The following is a 25684-nucleotide window of genomic DNA, read 5'->3' as shown; positions in this document are numbered from 1 at the left end:
TTTATTAAATGAACAAAAAAGGAAAAAGTGAAGCCAACCATTCTTAAGAGTACTCTTTTAATATTTAAAGTTAAATGTTTATGGAAATTAGTTAAGTAATAGTAAAATAATTTCTAAGCAAGAAAGATTAGTATTTATAAAACTTTATGTAAAATTTAAAAATATAACTTAATCTAAGCATCTTTTTTAAGAGTGTCAACCTAAACTTTAGAAGATGTGTATAAACTAAGCTATTTTAGGTATACATTCAGTTTTTATTTTGTAGTTTTGATAATTTATATCAAGAGAAATTTTCATTTGTGTGGATAATATGAAATTAAAAATTTTTGTAGGTTAGAATGGAATAACAAACAAAAATACATTAAATGAAAAATAATTAAGAAGAATATTACAATTTTCATCCAACCTCTTTCTTTTCCATCTAATTTAGCAAAGAAAAGAACAAAAAAAAAAAAAAAAAAAATAGAGAGTAAAAAAATAGGTGATTATTGCATTAAAAAATTATCTCAAATTTAAAAACAAAGACATAACTGGTCTTGTTCCAAATCAAACAAATTAAAAAAATATTGTTTTAATCATAGCATCTTTTAAACTACAATATTTTTTATAAATAATTGTAAAACAACAAGTATCTAAGAACATAAAATTATATGATTTTCATTGTTACTTATTTGTAGATTTTAATTGTTATATAATTGAAAATTATCAAAAATTAAGAACCCAACCTGAAGATTTGGTATGACATTTTTATGGAGGAACGAAAGAAAAACAATGTTTATCCTCTTAATAAGTTTAAATTAAATTTATAGAAAAAGAAAAAGTAAAAAAAAGAAGAAAGAAATAAAGCAATAGTAAATAAGGAAGAAAAAGCAGAGAAAAATAGGGAAATTATAGGATATGAATCGGAGGAGGAGAATGGGATTAAGGTAAAGCGCGTGCGTTTTAAAGAAAGAAATTTCCAAGAAGATTTGGATATCATTTATGACTTCTCGTCTTTCCACATTGCGTTTTTGCGAGAAGAAGAAGAAAGGTATTATTTCTTTCTCTCTTTCTTCCTTCTTCTTCTTCTTCTTCTTCTTCGCAATCAAATTAATAAAAAATTCATTTTTTTTTTAATTTAAATTTGCGTATTAATATAAAATCATCTCCAAATTCCTTCTCTGTCTCTCCTTTTACCCCTTTCCCCTCCGCCTGGTGGGATAAGAAAGAGGGTTTTCTCTTTCTCATCTTCCATCTCTGTCTCCTTCTCCTCATGCCAAGGATTAAACCCTTTTCCTGTTTCTTCATCTTCCTTCTTCCTCTTCATCTTCTTCTTCTCCTCCTCTGACCCAGAAGGGGAAGAAGAAACCTTTCTTTCTTTCTTTCTTTCTTTCTTTCTTTCTTTCTTTCTTTCTTTTTTTCTCTCTTTTGCACGCACATATCCCAACTCCTTCACACACCTCTCTTCCATGGAATCTGCTTCCTTTGATCCAACCCCACAAGGGTTCAATGATAAAGAGTCAATGGTTGACCCTTTCTTGGTTGAGGCTCTCCAGAATCCTCGACATCGTCTTACCAGTGAGTTCTTTTTAATTTTTCCCCAATTGACTTTTCCTTTTGCTAATCTTGAATCTGTTTTGGGATCAATTGTCTATTTTCTTTTGGAATTTGGTTTATTATTATTTTTTATTGGGTTTTTGTTGTTTGTTTGATTTGGATTTGGTTGTGCTATAAGCTTGTAGTTGGGTGAGATCTGTTTTTTCTTTCCTCCTGTGAGGTTTCTGTTTTTTTGTTTGTGGAGGAAATTTGGATTGGGCAAGAATCTTGTGATTGTGGGTTCCTGCAAGAGCCAATTGAGTTGTTAACAAGGGAAGAAACTTATGGAAGTAACATCTGAACAGCAATTCTTATTTATTTGGATATAATTATGGAATTGCATTTTTTTTTTAATAGGACACAATGATTTCATTATAGAGAAAAAGGATTTTCAAGAAGGTAGATTGGGTATTCCCAACCCGCCAAGGGGATTAAAGAAAATTCCTAATTGGCAATAATTTGGAAAGCAGCTGGCTTGGTCATAGAAAACATCACCACAAGGGCCACTTCCCTGGAAATTTCTCTTAGTCCTTCCTTTTTGCCCTAATGTTTTCATAAAAGCTTCTCTGCCGAGAAAAATCTCAGAATTCTAGACTTCAGACACAAACTTCCTAACTCAGACAAAATAACTCAATACTCCAAACGCAGCCATATGAACTCCAGACATCAAGGACTAATAGGTGTTTTTTCCTCCTTCCTGGAGCGCATTTAGTTATTGGTAGATCTTAAATATTGGGAAATCCTTGTTCCTTATGGGCCAGGGTTGCATTACTGGACGTTTATACATTTTGATTTTGATGCAGAAAATGCTATGACATACTCCTGACAGATAATGTAAGAACAAGTACCATTTCTTAAATGGATGTTAAGAAAAAGCAATATTTCTAGAGCCTGTGCAAATGAAAAAATATTTCTTCAGCTAGGTGTAGGGTAGGTCATAAGTGGCAGGGATTTCTCTTTTGATTTTTAAGCATCTTTCCTAAGTGTGAAGTCTGTTGATGTAAATGTGTATTTCTATGTTTCTTATTTGCGCTATTGATTTCTTTTAATAATACGAGTAACTTACATGTTAATTTACAATTACTTTTCAGTTCTACGAATGGAACTTGACATCCAGAAGTTTTTGAATAATCCTGACCAGCAGCTTTTCGAGTTCCAGCATTTTCCCACTTCATACCTTCGACTTGCTGCTCATCGTGTTGCTCAACATTATGGCCTTCAAACCATGGTTCAGGACTCTGGCATAGATGGTTTTGGAAATAGGATTGTGGTTCGTAAAATGGTAGAAAACAGACTCCCTTCTGTGCGTTTATCTGAAATACCTGCGAAGCAATTGGACAATGAGAAACATGAGCAGGTCAAGATTGTCATCAGACCTAGGCCCAACAAGATGTCTGGAATTTCTGCCAATGAAGGAGGTCACAAACAAAGTTCTGTCAGAAGTGTGGAAGAGAGAAAGGAAGAATATGATAGGGCACGAGCTCGAATCTTCAGCTCCCCAAGTAGTCCTGAGATAGATGATACAATATCTCAAACCCCATCTGAAGGAAAGTATGCATGCTCAAACAGGGATGAGACTGAAGGCTGTAGAACTTTGGGTGGTGATTTGGAGAAATTTAATGGCAGGGATGGCATGACTTCTCGTGTTGCCATTTTTAAAGATAGGGAAAAGGATCGTAGTGACCCTGATTATGATCGCAATTACGATAGGTATGTGTACATCTATCTAGGTTGGATCTTGAATTGGCAATTATGTTAGTCTCTTGATGGGTTTTTGTTTTTTGGACTTTTTGTAATTATTTGTTCAGTATCATTCTTATGAATAAGAGCCTGTTCTTGTGGATATTTGAAAATCTTTTTGGTTGAAGTGTTATTTTATTTCCTTGTATATTCATTCATTTTTCTCATGAAAGTTTGGTTTCTTTAAAGAAATGTCAATTATGCTAGTGGTGGATCGAGAAAAAGTTTCAGGAGCCTGTTGATTATCTTTGTCTTTGTGCACGAGTGCTCTATTTTCCCTTGTTTGGAATTTTTGTGCTATTATTTTGCAGCTGAATTTTTATTAATGGCAGCATGCTGCATGTCTGCAAAATTCCACTATCGTATAATTTTTTGTTCTTCCAATTTCCATGAAAATTTAAGCCTGTGCCTATGTTATGTCTATGAAGACAGCAGTTTTGAATCATAGTAATCAAATATTGATTCTTTCTTGATATACAGGTATATTAGGAACCTTCCAACCAATCAAAACTTAAGCTTGGCTCCTTTTATTATGCCAAAAATTCAGCCTCCATTTGTACAATATGATTCGGGTTATTCGCTCGTGGGTCATATGCCCGGAACTCAAGCTTCAGTTAACTATGGGCCTCATCCAAGTTCTGTTGTAAGCCCTTTCTGTGCAATGGGTTTAAACCAGGCATCTAGGGATGCTTCTTATGAGCAGTGGCAGAATGCTGCAATGATGTATGCCCATTCCTACAACCAGTTCAGGCATTCTGCTTTTCAGGTATTTTTAATTTTTATTTAACGAGGCCTTCTCCTTTGCAAAAAGGTTGCAAGTACTGTTTGTTAGAAATAGACCAATCTTTTTGCATTGTGGATGCTCTGCATTTTTTTTAAATTCATGATTGAGATGAGATCAGAAAAATCAGAAATGTTCTCAATTTCGATAGAGTTTGAATAGTTCGGTTGTTTATGCTGAAAGTTCTTATTTTTAAAGCTGAAATCAAAAAGATGAACCCATAAAAAAAACTTAAAATTACAAGAAACCTTTTAGTCAAAGTGTAATTAAAACAATAATGACAATAAATGTTGAAAAGGAGGAATTAGTTGCTGAAAGTCCAAATTTTTCTCTCCGTTCATAAGCATCACCAGAAGGCAGATAAAAGCTCGATTCAATAGAACCCAAATAATCTCTCTTTTATGGAGGGTCCCCCACCAAGAAATATTTTGAGCTTGATGTTGTCCAATCATGAAATGAAGCATGGTCGCCTTTCTAGTGAACTGTAACATGTATTCTGATTTTCCCTGTGTGTATGTTCATCTCCACGCTTCTTAGTTTCTATCTAACCAAATGGATCATAAGAGAGCCCTGGCTGTGCGTTTCTATAATATCTAAGTTTTGTGTTTCAGCCATCATTGAAGCAGTTCTGGGAGCCAATCTTCAATTTTTGTGATGCGACAACTGTGCCAAAAAGATGCCAAGATGGGAACAGCCGCCCCTTGGCTGCAAAATAAACCCTCAGGGGACGTTTAGGACAATAAGTTGGTTATTATAGTCTTGATTATAACATTTTGTGTTGGAGGTATAGATTATTTTAGCTTGGGTTGTCATAGGATGTATTTGAGGTATAATTGTATAAACTATTTTAGTTTGATAAGGAAATGATAAACCTTGTAGCGAAGAATAAAAGAATGCTGAATGAAAAATAGTAGGAACTGTAGCAAATAGTAAAAACGGTAGAAAATGAGAGTTTTGGAATAGGAGTGGCTGTAACTAATTAGGAAGTACAAAATAGTATTTATTGTAGAAAGAGGTGGTATAGTCTTGTGACAATCTTTGTCCTGGACGTCTCTTAGTTTTTCACTCATTACATCAAGGGTGTTGATAATTTCCTCTCCCTAGTTTTCTCTTAAACCATCCATTTTTTGGTCCCATAAATTTGGATTGGGTCATTGGGGGCTCCTTCAATCTATTTACCGAACATTTCTAGTTTTCTTTTCTCAAATTTCCAAGGACTTTAACCTCCCTTATCTGAAGAAGAGAATATTAGTTTTATTGACTTAATTCAATTCCCCAACCTCTCCAAATTGCTTGTCCATCAATTTGCTAGGCAAAGAGGTTGCAAAGATATGAGAGGAGTTCCTTCTCCAATCTCCACCCAACATAGGATGGAAGGTTTCTTTGGCACGCTATGATATGCACCATTGTTGGGGGCTTTGGGGAGAAAGAAATAATAGAATTTTAGGGGATTTGAGAGGACTCCGAGTGATCCGTGGTTCTATGTTAGGTTCAATGTCTCACTATGGGATAATTTTTTTTAATGCTGACTTGAAAAATCATAAAATTAAAATAACTAAACTAGCAATTATGACAATACCCCTCTCTGTGCACCCCCACCTCTGCTTGGCCTTTGCTTCTTCCTCCTTTCACTGACTGTCACGTGACTGCGGAGGGCTTGAGTCACTGTGAATACATGCTTGTAGTCACTGGATTTAGGCCGCCTAGATCTCTGAGCCTCATTGGTGTTTGTGGCCACGGGGGTTGATCTTGGTTCCCAACACAGATATTTAGATTTGTTTCATTTCATGAAATGACATTCTGGCGGGGAAAGTCGCTTTTTATGACTTGTTGGGTATAAAACGATCTTATACGTTCTTTGGGGTAAGTGGAACTGTATAATTTTAGATGATTCGACAGGAATGTTACTTGAGGTTTTGTCTCTAGCGGTGTACTTCTAAATTAGATAGGTCTCTTTCTTCCATGTTATTGTTCCGTTGATTGTTGCGAAACCCTGAGTCTCATCAAGTTGCATTTCCTTAATCCTTACTAGAATTACCATGTGTTGAATTTTTCTATTTAGCAATCAAATCTCCGTTGACAAATCTGCTTTCCATCAGTTTATGAAGTGATTTTTATCTGATGTATATCATGTTATTGCAGGCCCCATTCTGTCAGCAACCCCTCAGCTTTGACTATTCTCAAAACCATTAGATATTATGATGAGAGAAGTTTAGGTGAACCCAAAAAAAAAAAAAAAAAAGAAAAAAGAAAAAAAAAAGAAAAAAAGAAAAAAAGAAAAAAAAAAAAAAGAAAAGGAACATTTTACAATTAGATTTTGTACTTTTCTAGAAGGGGGTTGCACTTTACTTTCGATTGCTTGGAACTCAGTTCTAGTTTGTGACACTTTTGTTCTTCATTTGGATATTTTCTTCTCTTATCATAAGAATTTGTAAGACATTAAGGACTTTCTTATTATACCTTTTGGTCAATTTTACAATGCTCCCATTATTCCCATTACTTCAATTTCTTCTTTTTCTTTTTTCTTACTCTTTCTTCTATGGAACCTAATGGGAAATCGTTTTCGGATTTACATCATCCAAATTGTTTTCATGCGAACTGTTTTCGTTATAATTATTTTCAGAAATTATTTAAAGTATTTTAAATGTGAAATTATGAAATATAACTCTGTTTTATCAAAGTTTTATTTTTAGATTCAAAGATGGGTGTCCTATGTATATATATATATATATAGAGAGAGAGAGAGAGAGAGAATAAAGTTTCCCGTTTTATTTATTACAAAAATGATTGATTTTTGCACATTTTTTACGACTTTTTTTTTATTGCATTATAAAAAGAAAAAGATACTTTTTTTTATTCTAAAAATAAAAATGAAATTTAATGGCAGATTCTGTCAATAATAAAGGTCTATGTTCTTATCTTAGCCCATTTTGGTGGCTCGACCAATCACTAATACCAAACACTAAAAACTTAATTATTCTTTTTCCAGCATTCCATGTGAATTAAATTTAAAATTGGAGAAAAAAAAAGTCTTTGTAAAGTAAGTTAACAGAGTTACATTTTTGTGTTGATATTTCTTACTTTATGTTTTCTACTTGTGTTTGGTCATTGATTCATATTCATTGACGTTTGATATTTTATCATTCTTTTTCGTAAACTTGACCACAAAATCTAATATCAAATGCCAAAATTTCGATTAATATACCACAATAATTCTTAGTTATTATTTTTGAAAATTTAGAGGGGATGTTTGTGAAGGTGAAAATGAAAACATTTGGGTAGCACAAGAGTTTGTTCTTGTAGATGAAGGAATAACTTTTTATTTATTATTTTATGTATGTTATGTTATGTTATTTGTTTATGGGGTCTTTATATGGTCCCCTAATCTTATCTTATAACACAACTCTGAAAAGTCTCTTCTTTGTCTTGTTATGCTTTATGACATACATTGACTCTTGGAAGTATAAAGATCAAAATGTGTCAAAGTTGAAAATTTAATGACTAGAAGTCTAGAACAAATATTTGAAAATAGATGAACTAAAATGAATCAAGGACCAAAGTAGTATTTAAAACCTAACTACTTTTCTAACACCGAAATAGATTTTAAAGATATTACGATTATTTTTCTAAATATTTTAAATTCTCAAAAAAAAAAAAAAAAAGCGTTTGAGAGATAATTACCTTTTTAGTTGAAAATAAAAATTTCCTATGTTTTTGTTACTTGTTTGATTATCTAATTATTTAATCTAATAACATATCAAATGGTATCACGAATCAACACAATAATATATAATTAGTTAGATAATTAACAATTAACAAAGTTAAAGAATCTAACCCACTTGCAAACACAAGTCAATATATTAACAAATACTTGATTATTATTTTTTTCTTTTAGAATAATAAAAAAAGCAATTATTGTTTATGGTATTAAATTATAATTTCTAAAAAGGAAAACCAATATCTTTTTCATCAGATAAACTCAAACCCATTTTGCCTAAACAGAAATTAATTAATTGAATAAACAATGACTCTAAAATTGAGTTATCAATTCCAAAACAGCCAAAAGATGGCACATCTATATCAATTCCACTAATTGGTCACTAATAAAAGCATAAATCACAATTTAAAAGAAAGAAAGTGCAATTGTCTTTTTAACAAAAATGAATTTGTTGGGTAATTAAGTGACATGTAAATGCAAAGCTTGACAATGGCAACAATGGATGAGATCAGGTTTTAAATAGAATTCGAAGAACAAACCTTCAATAATTGATCTGCTATATACTCGTCATATGTTAAAACAGAATTAATTAATATAAAAGTGAAAATTCTAAACCTTTAACTTTTAATCAAAGTTTCTATTACCGAATTTGGCTGATCGGTTTAAATTTTCGTTGGAATCTGTGTCATAAAGATTCTTATCGAGGAATTATAGTGAAACAATTGAGTATTATGATATTGAATCTAATAAATTAAGGTTGGGAGTTTAGGAAAAATGAATGCGAATTCAAACTTAAGAGGTCAAAATTAGTCAATGAGTGAGAAATGATACAAAGTCAAAAGGTTGACTTTTGTTTAAGGTTTGATTTTGACTTGAATGGTGAAATTACCATTTTATTCTCTTGATTAAAGTTAGCGGAGAAATTCAACATGTTGGATATTTTCACTAACTCTTAATGGGTTATGTGGAGGCTCACGACCGATTACACTAATTCCATTAACTCATAATTTCCATTGCATATGTATATTGTTTTGATCAATTTTATGGTATGTAGTCACTTTGTAATATTTGTTAGTGTCGAAAAATCGCACAAATTCGTTGCAGGGGTTTTTGTGGGCTCTATGTCAATATGCTTTTATGGTGAGGTCTATTTCTCTGATTTGCCCTACATGCATGCGAGTGTTCGTATACCATCACCTTCAATGCCTAATTATTTAGTAAAAAAAGTGTATAGTTTCAGCTAAGTAGAGCATTAAGATTGGAATTCTACTTTGGTTTGAGTTTGCTTACTTCATTCCTTTTGGAGTGACTAAACAAGGCTATTTATAGTGCTCGTAACACCAACAATGCTGGTGTGGTTGCAAACCCTCGAGACTGTAGAGCACTAGAGCCAAGCTTGACTTAGTTAGTTCTCGAGTAGAGAATAATTCTTCCGATTGGGAATCCTAAGGGTTTAATTTTCTTTTTTCCTTTTGAAACTTCTCAATTCCTCATGTTTTTAAGTTGGACACGCTCATTAGACTTTAGGCCATACTTTGTAGAACCCTAACTAGTAATGCTAATTGGTATGCCTCTTGATCACCATCAAACGTTGTAAGATTAAATAATAATATATATGAATCTGCATGGCTCACAGATAAGTTAAAGAAATGAAAAGACGAAAGTAGAGAGGAATGGTGATTTTAGGGATATGTCGTCTTTAATGTGTTATTTTGAAGAAGCAGGTTGGAAATTGAAGTGTTTAATTATATATATATATATATATATATATATATATATATATATATATATTATATCAAGATGTTTAGATTTTAATTAAAGATGAAAAGAAGGCAATAACCTGCAATAATAATAATAACAATAATAATAATAATAATTGGGTGAGATACAGGTTGGTTTCCACATTATTGGATTTTAGTGTGTGTGTTGGGAATCTTAGCACATTACTTAGCACATTATTTCCAAAGCTTAAAACTTTGCAAAAACCAACAAAGTTTTAGCTCAGCTTTTGTAGTCCAAACACATGTGATAGATTATTCAAAATTAATAACCAAAAACTCTTGTTATTTTATCACTTTTCCCCCTTACCCTTTTTTTGTCCCTTTCTTTATGATATCCACATTTTTTTTTCACTTGAGGAAGTCAAGAGAGGATATAACCAAATAATACACAAAAGTGATACATGAATGGATAAGTAATTCAAAAAGGATTGGCTAAAGAAAGAAAGAAAAAAAAAAAGAAAGTTATATATATATAGTGGGAGGAGATAATAGAATAGAAATAGATATCATGTCCTTATATATATGGGTTACAAGATAATGTTATTTTTGTTCTAGATTTGATATTATTATACATTATGTAGATCATTTTTTTTTAAAGATATCGATAAATAATTAGGTCATTGCTAAAATGAGTTTAACTTAACAATAACGACATGATTACATTCTTTTCTAAAAGTCGAAAACTCAATCTTTTATCTATATTGTTTTCACTGTGGTTTATTTATTTAAACGAGGTTTACATTTGTTACTAAAATAATGTTTCTACGAATCTACCTTTGCAGTAGAAACAAGATTGGATCATAAAATGTTTTTTATGGGTTGGTTATATACCACTTGGATGGATTCTCAAATTTTCTTTAGTCAACATGTCTATTTCATTAAAGTAAAAAGTAGACATCTTAAATCCAATTTAATAACAAGTACATTAGTGACACATTAGAGTATTAATTTAATCAATAAATATATACATATGTGTATGTATGTAGAAAAATAAGAATTTGATTCTCAACACTAAAATATATAAGTATGAAGTTATAATTTTTTTTTTAAATATAATCCAAAAAGATCAATAGTGTACATCGCACTCTTTAATCAATTGATGATCATAAGTTGAGAAATTTAAACTACTAATCTATTACATCGAATATGTGTCTAAATTAATTAAAATAAAAATGATATATTTAGAATAGAAACAAAATGAGAATATTTCGAACATAGTAAGGTAATCTATTATGAAAATTAATCAAATTGATTTGGAATTGTATATTAAAACATTAATTAGGATGGAGAATTGAAGTTTTGTAATTATTAATAAAAGAATGATTTATAGGAAAAATAAGTAGATGAATGATTGATGATGTTATAGGATATGAAATACAATAATAGAGCCAAAATTAGAGGGAGAAATGAAACAAAAGAATTAAAGAGATATTTGTGATGATGTTGTACTTTGATTGCACACAAACCACAAAATCTAATGCTTCCTTTCTCCCACTTTTAATTTTCCACATTAATCTAACCATTTCCATCACTTTCTTTTCCACATTCTCTTTCTTCAAATTTAAATTCCTTCTAACATAAAAATATCAAATTTTGCTTTCCTTTTCAACCATCTTTAATTAATTCTCTTCTGTGAATTTCAGTAGTTTTTTTTTCTTTTTTTAAAGAAAGGAGGGTTTAGGTTCTTGAATCGTAGAAATATTGCGTTTAAGCCATCTTGGTTGTGAACGTTTTATTAAAAAATTAGGAGTAACGGATAGATGTTGCTTTTAAAAGAAGGGGGTTGTTTAACGTGCTACTTTGTTTTGTCCAATTGCTCACTCTTACTTTTAAACGTATATATCTTGAATTGCTCACTCTTACTTTTAAACGTATATATCTTGAAAACTAAATCAACTCTTCACAATTATTCTTTATACATTACTTATTCAAATAATGTAGACAACTTCAAATTCACGATTACTTTAAAGTTGAAAGGCATAATTACCCAAAATTGTATCAAAGCATGACTTATCTATGCACAATTCAATAAGATTGATAAATTCCCTATATGGTTTAATTTTTAGTAGCCTAAGAATATTATTCTCACAAACTTACTTATTCGATCCAAAATATAATTAAGAAAAATACATAAATGTAAGATCAACTTTGATACATATACTTCAAAATGCACTTTTAATAAATGTCTATTTTTTCAACTATTGAAAAACTCCGATGAAACATTGTGATATGATATGATACGAATCAAGAAACTTACTGCATGTAATATCATACAGAAATGTAATTAATTAAGGTTAAACCAAATAAAAAAAAAACAAAACAACTTTATCTTTTTATATATTATACGATCAAGATTGAACTTTCAAAAGTTATAAAGACGTAAATAAATGCGACGAAAGTATATTGATGAATGAACAAAAACAAGATTTTACCCAATAATTTTTTTAATCCTAAAACTCGAAGAGAAATGACTAAACACAGTTATATTCTTTCGGGACTAAAAAGGTTATTTTTTGTTAAAGATTATTAAACTTATCTAAAGTCGAGGATAAACACGTTACTAGGGGAGGTTACTTACTAATTAGGTTCCTTAAAAACAATATTATCATGATGATTATTATTAATATTAAAAGAAAAGAAAAGAAAAAAAGAAAAGAAAAGATGAATAATAAAAAAATGGATGTTGTGGTTTGATAGTGCTTAAGTTACAGCTAACATATGTTACAAACCATGCTTTAAGTCAAAAACAGAAACATAATCAAAAGATTCTAAACCCTCACAAGTCACATGGCACTGCCCTAACTCCAACTTTAATTTAATTAAGGATTTAATTATGGATAATTTTTATTTTTTATTTTTGAAAAGACAAGAAGATGCAATGTCTCAAAGATTGCTTGTTGGTATAACAACTTTAGATCACAAAAGGAAGTATCAAAGAATCTGCTGCTTTCTTTTAAAGTTGTTTATTATTATTTCCTTCAATTAGAAACATCAATTAATTGGATCAAATCTCTCCAAAATCACTATTTTTTTTATTTCTTCTTATAATCTTCTTGCCCCCATTTATCTTATATATATATATATATTAATATATGTCTTTATATAAAATTTATTATTATTATTATTTAACCAATTTTGATATATTATTTTTAGTCATGTGGAATTGTAAATAATAAATAAAAATGACATGTTATTTTCTAGACAAAGAAAGAAAAGAAAAGGATGATGATGATGATGAACAAATCTAAAAATCCTCCAACTCTATTTTGAGGAATTCAATGGATGCATTTCACGAAGTCTTGTAAAACAAAAGTTAATATTAATGTACAATTTTTACTCCTTCAATAATGGAATCAATTTTACCTCTATCCGGCTTCCGCCGGCAAATTATCCGACGGTGGCCAACGAGTTTGGCCGGAGAAGACGAAAGAAATAACGATAATAGAATTGGAGTACCGGGATTTCGAGATCGGCAAAATCGCCATTACCACCGGAGAGCAAGTCAATTGAAAGAAATTTTAATCATTTCCAGTGGGGAAAAGAGTAAGAACCTTCCTCCCTCCTGTTCCATTCCCCGAATCCAAATCCTCGCTATAATTCGTCACCGGAGTACTCACTGGCGCTCCAACCCGATGAACAGGGCGAGCCAAAAACGTATTCTCAAATTGCCCATTCGTCGGCGGCGACGACCCAAAATGAGCTACTTGTCGATGGTACTGAGCGGCAGCGGCAGCTGCCGCCATCTGGTGGTGGTGATGCTGCAGAGCTCCGACGGGAACAAACGGCAAGAAATGGTCGGAATTACCCCGAGCAGAGTGAAGAAAATGAGGTGGAACAGGGGAACTCGCAAACAAATGGTCGGTGGCGGGATCTGAAGCGGGTGAAACCAATCCAGCACCGCCGTTAGCTCCACCACCACTACCGCCGGAAATCCCCTGCATACGCTTCAAATAAAGCCGGTATTTCTGCAAATGACTAGCTACGTTCTCACGAGTCAACCCATCGACGCTCATCAACTGCATTATGGTTTTAGGGACGGCATTTTTGATCCCCAAATGAGCAACAGCGTCGACAAATCGCTTATGAAGCTGTGGAGTCCACACAAGGCGTGGACGTTTAAGAGTTCTTGCAGGTTCGTCGCCAGCACCAGAACCCAAATCCCCCGAATCAGCAAAATCTGTAGAACTCGGCTGAATGATAACCGGAGGGGGCGGTGGAGGCGGCGGAGGATGAGAATCGTTAAGAGGATTTGAGTTAGTGATGTCAAATGCTAAAGCAAGATCAGGGGTGATTAGGGTTTGAGAAAGAGGCATTAATTCATCAGGAGAAGGAAGTTCTTGTTCCCATTTGGAGAACCAATTCGAATCATCTTCTTTCATCGTTTCTCAAATCTAAAACAAAACAAACCCACTTCAAATTATCACCAATATTTCAACTGGGTTTGCTTCAATCTTGTAAAACAACAAGAAGAAACTGACACAAAAAGAGAACCGAAAAATTTTGAGAGCAGAGAAAAAAGAAAGAAGAAGAAAAAGAAGAAGAAGAAGAAGAAGAAGAAGAAGAAGAAAAGGTGAAGAATTTGGGAGAGGGGTTCGAGGTGGATCTTGTAAGCTCCTTTTTTTTTTTTTCAACTTAACAATTATTAAAGAAAACATATAACAAAGTACTTAATTCTGTTGATTTATTAATTGAAATTCCGGGATCTGAGGGTGTTGGAGAAAGAAAAAAAAAAAAAGAAAGAAAGAAAGAAAGAGAAAATGAGGAAGATATGTGATATTGAATGGAAAAATGGAAGGGGTAAAAGTGAGAGTGGTGGGAGAAGGAGAGGATGTGGGAAGAGAGAAGCAGCAATCATTTGAATATGTGTGTGGAGGCCACCCTCAGGGGTTTGTTTTGGGTAATGTAATGTAATGAGCAACGCCTCCTTTCCTAGTACTCTCTTTTTTGTTTTCGCGCGTCTACTACACCTCACTCCCAATCCCCTCCATTTTTCCATTTTATATTCTTTCATTTTTTTGTGTATCTAAATTATTTGGATTTTTTGTTAAATGTGGAATTAGGGTTTCGTCTTTTCAAATTCCCCAATATTGGCCAAATCATTTTGGTTGTGATTACCACCTTAAGTTTGACCATTTCACTTCCCTTTTGCTTCCAATTTCTCGTATTTAACCATTTATTTATTTATTTGTGTCTTTTATTTTATAAAATATATGGTAACCAATTTTGCTATCTCTAACCACTGTTCTATTTAGACATACATATTCCTTTAGGGGATATTGAGTGAAACTAAATCAAATACATCTAAAGTTGAAGGACTTAAATTGATTAAATGGGTTAGATTTTTTTTTTTTTTTTTAAATTCTCAAATATAGAGAGAAAATTGATTTTATTTTTCTATTCTTTTTTTTTCTTTTTTCTTTTTTCCTTTAGATCTCAAAGCAGTCTGAGTTCCCGTTTCTAAGATCAAGCATTCTTCAATTATATCTATTTCTCTTGCGGTATACTCTTCAATTATTTCTCCATTAACAATTCTTTATACTCCATTTTCATATTCTCAAACACAATTTCCCTTCAATCCATCTTTTGGACGAAGCAGAAGAGAAAAATTTCTGAGGAAGCTTTCTGGCTGAATTTTGCCAATCTCTCCATCTCCCTATGTTTGATCAGATTCTCCTCTGAAGGTACGGCCACTGTAAATTCATTTCTTGAAGCTTCCGTTCAATTTTGGATATGGGTTTCGGTTGTTTTGTAATTCAAAAGAATAACTTTAGGTTGCCAGAGTAAAACCTTAGGATATTATTACAATTAAACGGGAAATTTTTGTAATGATTCGGGATGATTTTACCCCCATTTTCCCTTTTTATTATCGTCTACATTTCAATTTTCGGCTCAGGCGAGGTCGACATTGTAGATATCGTCTGTTGGTCTTTTTGTACTCTTGTGTTGGTGTTTATATAAATAATGGCTTCTAACTTTGTTTTTTTCTGCACTAGTTTCAATACTTTCATAATCCTCTCTGTTCCCTAATTTTCTCCTTTTAAGAATCGCACATTTTATAATATATATTTCAAAATTTAACTGCACTGCTCTATTCTTGGTTTCTCAATTTGGTGGACTGAATTCGTTTTTTTTTTTTTTATTGTTGAGGAATTATGTTTTGGAACGCTCCCTTGCTATTGTATGTTTTATTTCCCTATGCTTACTTTATTATAATGTGGATTGTAACGCTCCCCGTTTCTAGATTAGCTCATTTTCTTTGAATTGTCTTCTCGAAATTCTCCTCTGAGCCTCTTAATTTGAGTTATTTAAAATTGTTTAGTGTTGGTTACATTTCGAGATGATTATAACTTTGGTTTTGGCTCAATAAACTAGATAGATTGTACTTCTTAGTTTCTTTTTCTTTCAGCACAACTTTGGAGAATAAGTGTTTTTTATTTTTCCAATTAAAATTTTCCCCAAGTTGGAATAATATATTCTCTCCCTTTTAGATTATGCACAAGCTTTTAGAAGATTAAATGAAGTTTAGAAATAGGAAAAGAGAAAAGAAGATTTTAAGAAGAAAAAGAAAAAAACTCAAATTTCCTCTTTCATAGTTTTGCATTGGTTAGATTTCAAGAAATCCGATCTGAAACCTGTCCTGTAGAAATCATATCTGAAATTTCTCTATGGTTTATGATTGGTTCAATTTGATTTTAAGAGCATTTAGTACTGTACATCATTCTTACTTGGGGGGCTACCTAATAACTGATAAGTGCTACTTCATTGATGTTTAATTTGGTCTTATGCTTTGCAAAAAAACAAAAAATGGTCTTATGACTTGCTTCCTTATTTCTTGAACCGTGATATTTATCAATTTGATGTGTTGATTATATTTTGGTCGTTTTTTAAATTAAATCATGTTGGAAATTTGTGGGAATTGTCAATGACTTAATTTGAGTTAATTATTGAGCTGGAAATTTTACGGGCATTGTTCTCCGACTTGAATCGAGTTAATAACATGCATGTGGTCTCCCTTGATTAACATGAATGGAAATGTTAGCATGCTGGTAAATTGGTAATCATGTGAGCGTTATTGATCTATGTTGTTGACATGTTTGGGAGCTATCGTTGGACAGAAGGATGAGATGCAGCTTAATGAGAAGCATGTTAACCATAGTTATTGTCGAAAGTTGTGTGTTATGGATGAATGTTGTGAGTGCACTTTCACGATTTTTAAAAATCATTTTGTAGTCTTAATTGTGAATTGTAATGTGAAAGGATACTCGTGCAAGAGTTAGGAACCCAGATAGGAAAGGACGGATCAATGGTGAATCTTTTGGACGTTGGGTAATATAGACAAGGGAGTGATATGTCCTCGAATATAAGATCAAGTGCTAAAGGAATGAGAGTGTAATATCGGTCCTCGAATATAAGAAGTTAAGTTTCATTTGATTCACTTCGAAATTTGGGCACTTTGCATGGATGGTCTTTTTTGGCATTTCCCGTTATAAATTGGCTTTATTAGCTAAGAATAAACATGTAGATGAGATCCCCCACGCTCACCAAAAAGGGAAAAAAAAAAAAAAAGAAGGAAAAATTACCAAAAGATTTTTAGTATGACATTGTGAACGTGATAAAAAAATCATGTTTGGATACTTTGTATAAAGGTGTTCCCTATATATTTTGTTGTGTATAAAGATAGAGTGCTAAGTATGATAGTGTTGATTTTGTAATTTGATACAACTTGGACATGAATACCGCACAATCTGTAGAATTCTTTTGAACTCCGTATGACAATCCTGATATTTATAGAGCGTGTCCGTTTTGTCTTAATATGTATTTTACATGTTTGTAGACTTTGATCTGAATAATGGAGGCGAAACCAAAGAGGAGAGCTGCAGCAGAGAATGGGGAAACGGCCGAAGACCTAGTCCTTGCAACATTAATTGGGAATGGCGAGGACCTTGGTCCAATTGTTAGACATGCATTTGAAATGGGGCGACCAGAAACTCTTCTTCATCAGTTGAAGAACGTTGTAAAGAAGAAAGAAATCGAAATCGAGGAGCTGTGCAAGACTCACTATGAGGAATTTATCCGTGCCGTTGATGAACTTCGTGGGGTTCTGGTTGATGCTGAAGAGCTGAAGGCCGAACTATCAACTGATAATTTTAAATTGCAAGAGGTTGGGAATGTGCTTTTGGTTCGACTTGAAGAGCTTCTTGAATGTTATTCAATCAAACAAAATGTGACCGAAGCCATCAAAATGTCCCAGATTTGTGTTCAGGTGCTTGATCTTTGTGTCAAGTGCAATGATCATATTTCTAAAGGCCAGTTTTACCCTGCATTAAAAACTGTCGATCTGATTGAGAAGAATTATTTGTGTAACATTTCTGTCAAGACTCTGAAATTGATTATTGAGACAAGAATTCCTGTGATCAAATCTCATATCGAGAAGAAAGTGTCCACTCAATTTAACGAATGGCTTGTTCATGTAAGGAGTTCTGCTAAGGTTATTGGGAAAACAGCTATAGGGCATGCAGCTACTGCTCGCCAAAGAGATGAAGAAATGTTAGAACGCCAGAGGAAGGCCGAGGAACAGAACATTTCAGGGCTAGGAGATTTTGCATATACTTTAGATGTTGGAGATATTGATGAGGACTCCAGTCTAAAATTTGACCTTGTACCTCTTTATCGAGCATATCACATTCATACGTGTCTTGGGATCAAAGAGCAATTTCGTGAATATTACTACAGGAATCGAATGTTGCAGCTTAATTCCGACTTACAGATTTCTTCTTCTCAGCCCTTTATTGAATCCTATCAGACCTATTTAGCTCAAATTGCAGGATATTTCATAGTGGAGGATCGCGTCATGAGGACTGCTGAAGGGCTATTATCAGCTGAACAGGTGGAAGCAATGTTGGAAACTGCTGTTAGCAAGGTGACATCAGTGCTTGAGGTACAATTTTCCCTCATGGATTCTGCTACTCACCTTCTCCTGGTGAAGGATTATGTTACACTTCTGGCATCTACTTTTAGACAATATGGATACGAAGTTGGGCCGGTTCTTGAGACTTTGAACAAAAGCCGGGACAAATACCACGAACTTCTTTTAGAAGAGTGTCGACAACAAATAGTAGATGTCCTAGCTAATGACTCCTACGAGCAGATGGTTCTGAAAAAAGACAGTGATTATGAAAACAACGTTCTCGCTTTTAATCTCCAGACATCTGATATAATACCTGCATTTCCATTTATAGCGCCGTTTTCTTCCACTGTTCCAGATGTCTGCCGCATTGTGAGGTCCTTCATTAAAGGGTGTGTCGATTACTTGACCTACAGTGTAAATTCAAATCTTTTTGAGGTCGTGAAGAAATATTTGGATAGGCTCCTAATTGATGTTTTAAATGAAGCAATTCTCAACATTATCAATGGTGCATCCATTGGCGTTTCTCAAGCGATGCAAATCGCTGCGAATATAACCGTTCTGGAAAGAGCTTGTGACTATTTCATCAGGCATGCAGGTCAGTTATGTGGAATGCCCGTTCGATCAGTCGAGAGGCCACAAAGCGGTTTTGCTGCAAAAGTTGTTCTTAAAACATCAAGGGATGCGGCTTATATTGCATTGTTGACTTTGGTGAATAACAAGTTAGATGAGTTTATGGCTCTTACAGAGAATATTGGTTGGACTTCTGAAGAGGTTACTGCAAATGCAAATGACTATATAAACGAAGTCCTCATTTATCTTGACACGATAATGTCCACAGCACAACAGATTTTACCGATGGAAGCTTTGTACAAGGTTGGGAGTGGTGCTCTCGATCACATCTCGTACTCTATAGTTTCAGCTTTTCTTAGTGACAGTGTCAAAAGGTTTAACGCGAATGCAGTCATAAGCATCAACAATGATCTGAAAATGCTGGAAGCTTTTGCAGACGAGAGATTCCACAACACAGGATTAAATGAAATCTATGGAGGAGGAAGTTTCCGAAACTGCTTAATCGAAGCTCGACAACTAATCAACCTTTTGCAGAGCAGTCAGCCAGAGAACTTCATGAATCCGGTGATAAGACAAAAGAACTACAACATGTTGGATTATAAGAAAGTGGCCAGTATATGTGAGAAGTTCAGGGATTCTCCTGATGGGATATTTGGGAGCCTTTCTAGTAGAAATACAAAGCAAAACACTCGCAAGAAATCAATGGATATGCTGAAGAAAAGACTGAAAGATTTTAATTGAGCTCTGAATTTTTTTTTTGCCCCTCATTAGTTATCGAATAATACCTGTACAGTAGCAATTTTATTTGGATGATTTATATTATTTGATTTGGTTGGTGCCTTAATTTTAGGCAATAAAGCCAGATGGTTGGTTGTTAGCATTCTTTGTGATTTAAGATGCAATTTCACTAAAAGGGAAGAGAATTTTGGTCAGTTCCCTTTGTTGGATCATGGTTGATTGTTCATGTTCATAGCTTTGCGTGTGTATATATATAATATTGAAACGTATACGTTAGGAACATTTTTATTTAGGGTGAACTGTTTAGCTATAAGTGTAACCTTATTAACCTAGGAATTCAACACAAATAATTAAGGATGACTGGTAGTTGGCTACAACTTTCAAAAAAATTATCTAATTTTAGAAAATTTTGCATTTACAAGTTGAAAGTTTCTTATTTCTCCTCCTCAAGCACAAAGATAAAGAAAAGGTGGCAAAATATAGGCCATAATACTAACCAAAAAAAAAAAGTATATGCCCTAATAATAAATGACAAAGTTTGAACATAAAGTTTTTTCCTTTTTGTATATCACTAGTTAGATGCCATATAAATTTTCCCCTTCAAAAAAAAAAAAAAGGTAAACATGAAAATTCTACTTTAGGTTAAATTATTAATGTTTATTTGTTCTTTTTAGAGCTAATTAATTTAACCCTATGTATCAATTTCACGGACAATTTTCTTATTCATAATATTTGTCTTTCACTTATTGCCACTATCACCTACTTAGAGACGATTGTTTTTTTTTTTCCTTAAAAATATTGAACTACTTGTAGGTGGGAAGTTGGAAATTATGAATAAATTGATAAGTCTTAAAAAAATTAAGTAGAACTTGAAAAAAATCACATTAATAAAACTAATAAGTGATGATTTGACATGACGGGACAATGACACTTATGAATATATTAATTAAAGGTAAAATAAACATTACATCCAAAATTTAATTTCAAATGCATTCCTCATCAAATTATCTCGATGGTTTGTTATATGATGTCAAATCAAACTAGCAAAACTAAACCGAATCAAACCGAACCGACGACTTCTTTAAAGCATTCCAATCAAATTAAAATTTCCTTTTTTATTTTAATAAAATATCTCAATTGTTTTTCGGCCCAGCCCAGCCCAATCCTTAGGGCCCATTTAAAACATCCCAAATCTAATAGATCCCCATTCCCCGCCGCCCATTCCCTCTCTTCTCCATCTTCACACCCTCCCGACGTTCTTCTTCTCTGTTCTTCCGTTCAGGTACGATTCTTCGTTAGCAATCCTCTACTTATTCGCAATCATGAACTCTTTCAATAATTAGAGATAGTAGTTATATAAAGTAAATTCTCGAGCTAGAATCGACGGCCGAGAGACGAATTCAACCTTTGTTTTGTATACGATTTTCAAAACAATCAAATGGGTAGGCTAGGATCTACTGTAGAAATTCCAGAAAGAAGACATCGATCTGATCGAGAAAATGGTACTCATCGTTACTCTCCGGACTCCGATGCTTCGCGTGGCGATTACCGACGACGTCGTAGCCCTAGCTACGAAAGTTACGATCGATACAATAATCGTCGTCGATCTGTTTCGCCTGGCTACGAGAATGTTAGACGGAGCCCTAGGGCTGATGGAGATCAAAACGGTTTGCCCAAGAGATTTGGGCGTGCTGGTGGCCGGGCGTATCTTGATAGGAATGGGAGAGCGTCTGATGAGTCGGATTCGGATGAGGAGTTGAAGGGGTTGAATTATGAGGAGTATCGTAGGCTGAAGAGGCAGAAGCTTCGGAAGTCATTGAAGCATTGTATTTGGAGAGTGACCCCTAGCCCACCGAGGAATGGGAATGAAGAGTATGAGGAGAAATATGATGACATTTTGGAGAAATATGGCGGTGATGGTGATGGTGATGGTGGAGATAAAAGTGGGTTGAATGAGAAAAAGCAACTTGAAGAGAAATATGTCTCTGATAAAACTAAGAATTCTGATTCTGACTCTGATTCTGAATTATCTGATAGAAAAACGGAAAGGAGGAAATCGAAGAGTTCAGGTTCCAGGCGAAGAAGTAGAAAATCATCTCCTAGTGATTCAGAGTCGTACAGCAATACGGAGAGTGAAAGTGAAAGTGAATCAGAGGAAGAAAGTAGGAGGAGAAGAAAGAAATCGAAGAGTCGGAGGAGCAGGAAACATAAGAATATCAAGAGTAGTAAGAAGAAGAAGAGTAGGTACAGTGATACAGAGGATAGTGAAGAATGCGAGACAGATGATTCTGATGTCAGTGACCATGTCAAGTCAAGAAAAAGGAGTCGTTCAAAGAGGTCCAAGAATAGTAGGAAGAGGAGATATAGTGATTCAGATGAGAGTGAGGATAGTGAAGGCGAAAAGTTGAGGAAGCGGAAGAGCTCTTTGACTTCGTCGAAATCCAGGAGCAAGAGAAAAAGACAGTCAGAAACGGAGAGTAAGAGTTGCTCTTCTGCTGAGGAGAATTCTGGTTCTGAAGACATTGATGATAAGAGTAAATCAATGGTTGATGGAGAGAAAATGGCCGAGATTAATGCTGCTGAAGCTCTAAAAATAAAGGAAATTTTGGAGGCACAAAAGAAACCTGCATTTGATAATGAGATGCCGGTTGGACCAATGCCACTGCCAAGAGCTGAGGGCCATATTAGCTATGGTGGTGCTCTTAGGCCTGGAGAAGGTGATGCCATTGCACAGTACGTTCAGCAAGGGAAACGTATTCCACGGCGTGGTGAAGTGGGTCTTTCTGCTGAGGAAATTCAGACCTTTGAGACGCTTGGTTATGTGATGAGCGGTAGCAGGCATCAGAGAATGAATGCTATCCGTATTAGAAAAGAAAACCAAGTTTACAGTGCTGAAGATAAGAGAGCTCTTGCAATGTATAACTATGAAGAAAAAGCAAAACGGGAGCGGAAGGTGATGGATGATCTTCAGCGGCTTGTTCAGCGCCACATTGGTCATGATGTTGGCCCTTCACATGATCCTTTTGCTGCTTAACCTCATTTGGCACCATGTTGAAATGAGATGTGTATGTAATCTTTCTTAGTGTATGAAGAACATATTCATTCATACAAGAATATATGAATTACTGCTATGTTCTTTGACATATGTTGCAGAGATCCCTTTTATCTTATTAATCTTATAAGGTTGTATTTATAGACTGATAGTAGAGTTTGATGGCATGGTACAGATCTTTCTATTGACTTTTGAGAGAATTGTTTAGAGTTTTCAATTTCCTTGTAGGATAAAGTTTCAATGATCACAATGAGTTGCTTCACCTGTATCTTCTAACTTTCATAGTCTCACTTCCTTCATTGCCCTTCTCTTTTATTTATGTTCCCTAATGTTATCTCAATCATATTGTTCTCAACATTTACTAGGAATTTGAATACTGACACATAGAGATTCTGGGTCTGGATTTCAAAACGATTTGAGCTAATTCGAATATTGATGGCATAGCATAGATGGTGTGCTACACATCAAGTTAGTTTTTTTAAACTCAGGCTTTGTCCTTGGCATGAATTCTTTAGAAAGAGGGGTTGGCAAATCTTTGGAGTAAAGTACGAGAAAGTTATGAAACCTTGACTTTATGTTACTTTTTGAAAAATTTCTATTGTGATAGGCAACTCATTTGGAAGGATTGTTGTCTATTGTTTGTAACTCATAAAATTGTGGATTTCACCTCATTTTGTTCAAACAGAGTAAATTAAATACAAAAACTGAAAAGTTTTAACATTCACTTTCTTTTGTAGTCTTAATATAGTCATAAAAGTTGTAATTACAATGTAATGAAAAAGTTTCTAATTCTACGTTCTCTTAGTTTAGTACCTGATTTTTAAGAAAATGTAGTTAAATTCCTTTCATGAATAGGAGTAAAAAACTCAATAGTTATTATAATATAGAATAAAATAGTAGCATATCAAAGTCTAGATAATAATAACTACAAACTATAATATCTAATCCAACTTCTCAACCATACTTTGGTGAATATAATTGTGAAAGGACCATAAAAAAATTTCAAAGTTTTTCTTAAACATGTTAAAGGACCGACTAGAAGATGAGATAAGAACAAATATCATAAAGATAAGTTTTGTTATGTCGAGACCGAAATCCAAAATTCTCAACAAGTAAATTGTATTAGGAATGATCAAGAAACAAACTTATTGTCTTGTTTATGGCTTCTCATTTTGATGACAAAATGTCAACTTTGCGACTAATTGAGAATGGTCGTATATATTATCACTCACATAGTCAAAAGATTAAATAAAGATTAAATAAAAACCATAAAATCGAAGTGGTTCTTAGATATAGTTAGGTGATAAAAATATTGTTGTCACATACCTAACAAGGAAAAAAGAAAATAAATCGATGTAATTTTTATTTTTGTTTCAAGTTTATCTCCAAATTTAGCAAGAACTACTTAACTGTGGTGGCACCATAAATTTATTTGCGGCCATGAAGGATCCAAATTTGGATTATATCTTTTAGCCACTGGAAGCATAGATTGGTAGAGAGATAATGTTATTGACTATGCTTTCTTTTTCAACGACTAGTTTCTATGTCACATCATGCACTAAATGAAGAAGCAAAAAGTGACACCATCACTTTGGTCATCAACACAACATTAAAACTTTAATTTTTTTTTTTTTTTTTTTATTTTGCATTGTTCTAATACAATTGGTAAAATTGCGTTGTTCTATTGTTTGTAAATTTGAAGCATAAACTAAATAACTTACAAGATTGTTTTGCAGTAACAAGTTTATTACTCACATTCCCTTCAAATCATATGGATATAGTAAGCATCATTGAAGTCAAATTTTTATTGATAGAAGGTAATGCTTTTAGGTTAAAAACAACTTACGATTTATTTTAAGAAGTGAGCGGAAGTTTTGGAAGTAGAATGAGGATAAAATCCCCTCCATTGCTATCTACAAGAATATATCTTTTAGCGTTACTATTGATATCATTTATAAGATTAACTTCATATTATAATTTTGTTTTATCTTAATATTTATTCAAGCCACAGTAGAAAAATTAGTATTAATTGATAGAGTGGGAGTTAAAACTTTTTATATTTTAAAAAACGAAACACACTGATATTACTATTTTAATCATTTAACAAAAGACAAACTATAGATCCTTTTAAGATTTATTATGTTTTGACATGAGCATAAGTGTTGTAGGAGTGGAGTTATAAGCTTGAACTTATGGTTCAAAATAAGCACAAAACAGTATCAAATGAGAGAGTTAGGGGCAGAGAGAAAAAAGGAGTGAGAAAAGTTCTTATATTTTAACCATTCTATACTAATGTATGGTTTAGCATAATAGAAGTTGGGTTGAACCCCATCGAGCACTAGAGATTTGAGGAGTTTCTTAATTATTAAAGTTGTATTACACTTCATTTTGAGAATGATTCTAAGAAAAGTTAATGTAACCATCAAGCTTAGCTTTGAAACAATAACTGATGTCTTATACGGAAAAGAATGAAAAGTGAGAGAGAAGTGTGTAGAAACGTAAGTAGGTAGGGAAGAGAGAGTAGAGCAATGGCCACAGGCCACATTGTGGTTGGAAAAAGATTGACAGTAAAAAAGCTGCACTTGTCATTGAATTGAACAAACATACACACACACAAAAACACAAACACTTGTCCAATCCTACGAATAACAAACACAAAGTAAAAAACTCATAATGTTTCAAACCCTTTACTCATTCTATCTTTTATTCAAAGATTCCCACTTCAAACCACTCATTCCTTCCTTCCTTCCTTGTTTACATTATCATTTTCACTTTGAATTCAACACACAAAAACACTTCTTTTTCTAATTAAGAAAAAGAG

The 25684-nt window shown here is 33.3% G+C and overlaps 4 protein-coding genes across 11 annotated transcripts; 3 read left to right on the top strand and 1 right to left on the bottom strand.

Moving 5' to 3' along the window:
* The first annotated feature begins 882 nt into the window (after positions 1-882).
* LOC103486865 (uncharacterized) lies at positions 883-6595 on the top strand. 4 transcript variants are annotated; one of them, XM_051083990.1, is made up of 4 exons: positions 883-1030; positions 2667-3285; positions 3796-4081; positions 6239-6595. In XM_051083990.1, exons 1-4 carry the CDS (start codon positions 982-984, stop codon positions 6287-6289), a joined length of 1005 nt encoding a protein of 334 aa, XP_050939947.1. In that variant the 5' UTR covers positions 883-981; the 3' UTR covers positions 6290-6595. The 4 variants fall into 4 exon arrangements, with proteins under 4 accessions (XP_050939947.1, XP_016899707.2, XP_008443221.2 ...); XM_017044218.2 differs by lacking the exon at positions 6239-6595 and adding an exon at positions 4708-5168 and having other exon boundaries at positions 893-1030; XM_008444999.3 differs by having other exon boundaries at positions 983-1557.
* Positions 6596-12830: 6235 nt separating this feature from the next.
* LOC103486866 (transcription factor MYBC1-like) lies at positions 12831-14323 on the bottom strand. The gene has a single exon (XM_008445000.3). The coding sequence runs from the start codon at positions 13972-13974 to the stop codon at positions 13114-13116; it is 861 nt and encodes a 286-aa protein (XP_008443222.2). The 5' UTR covers positions 13975-14323; the 3' UTR covers positions 12831-13113.
* A 24-nt stretch (positions 14324-14347) lies between these two features.
* LOC103486867 (exocyst complex component SEC15A-like) lies at positions 14348-19953 on the top strand. Of its 5 annotated transcripts, XM_051083986.1 has the most exons (4): positions 14853-14928; positions 15026-15093; positions 15192-15276; positions 17430-19953. In XM_051083986.1, exon 4 carries the CDS (start codon positions 17445-17447, stop codon positions 19812-19814), a length of 2370 nt encoding a protein of 789 aa, XP_050939943.1. In that variant the 5' UTR covers positions 14853-14928; positions 15026-15093; positions 15192-15276; positions 17430-17444; the 3' UTR covers positions 19815-19953. The 5 variants fall into 5 exon arrangements, with proteins under 5 accessions (XP_050939946.1, XP_050939942.1, XP_050939943.1 ...); XM_051083989.1 differs by lacking the exons at positions 14853-14928; positions 15026-15093 and adding an exon at positions 14348-14492; XM_051083988.1 differs by lacking the exon at positions 15026-15093 and having other exon boundaries at positions 14857-14928.
* Positions 19954-21015: 1062 nt separating this feature from the next.
* Positions 21016-23004, top strand: LOC103486869 (uncharacterized). Its single transcript, XM_008445008.3, has one exon. It carries the CDS (start codon positions 21250-21252, stop codon positions 22843-22845), a length of 1596 nt encoding a protein of 531 aa, XP_008443230.2. The 5' UTR covers positions 21016-21249; the 3' UTR covers positions 22846-23004.
* Positions 23005-25684: the final 2680 nt, after the last annotated feature.

Source organism: Cucumis melo, chromosome 4, assembly GCF_025177605.1.
Source record: "Cucumis melo cultivar AY chromosome 4, USDA_Cmelo_AY_1.0, whole genome shotgun sequence".
Classification (NCBI taxonomy): domain Eukaryota; kingdom Viridiplantae; phylum Streptophyta; class Magnoliopsida; order Cucurbitales; family Cucurbitaceae; genus Cucumis; species Cucumis melo.
Note: the sequence above shows the minus strand (reverse complement) of the source record. Positions and strands in the feature narration are given on the sequence as shown.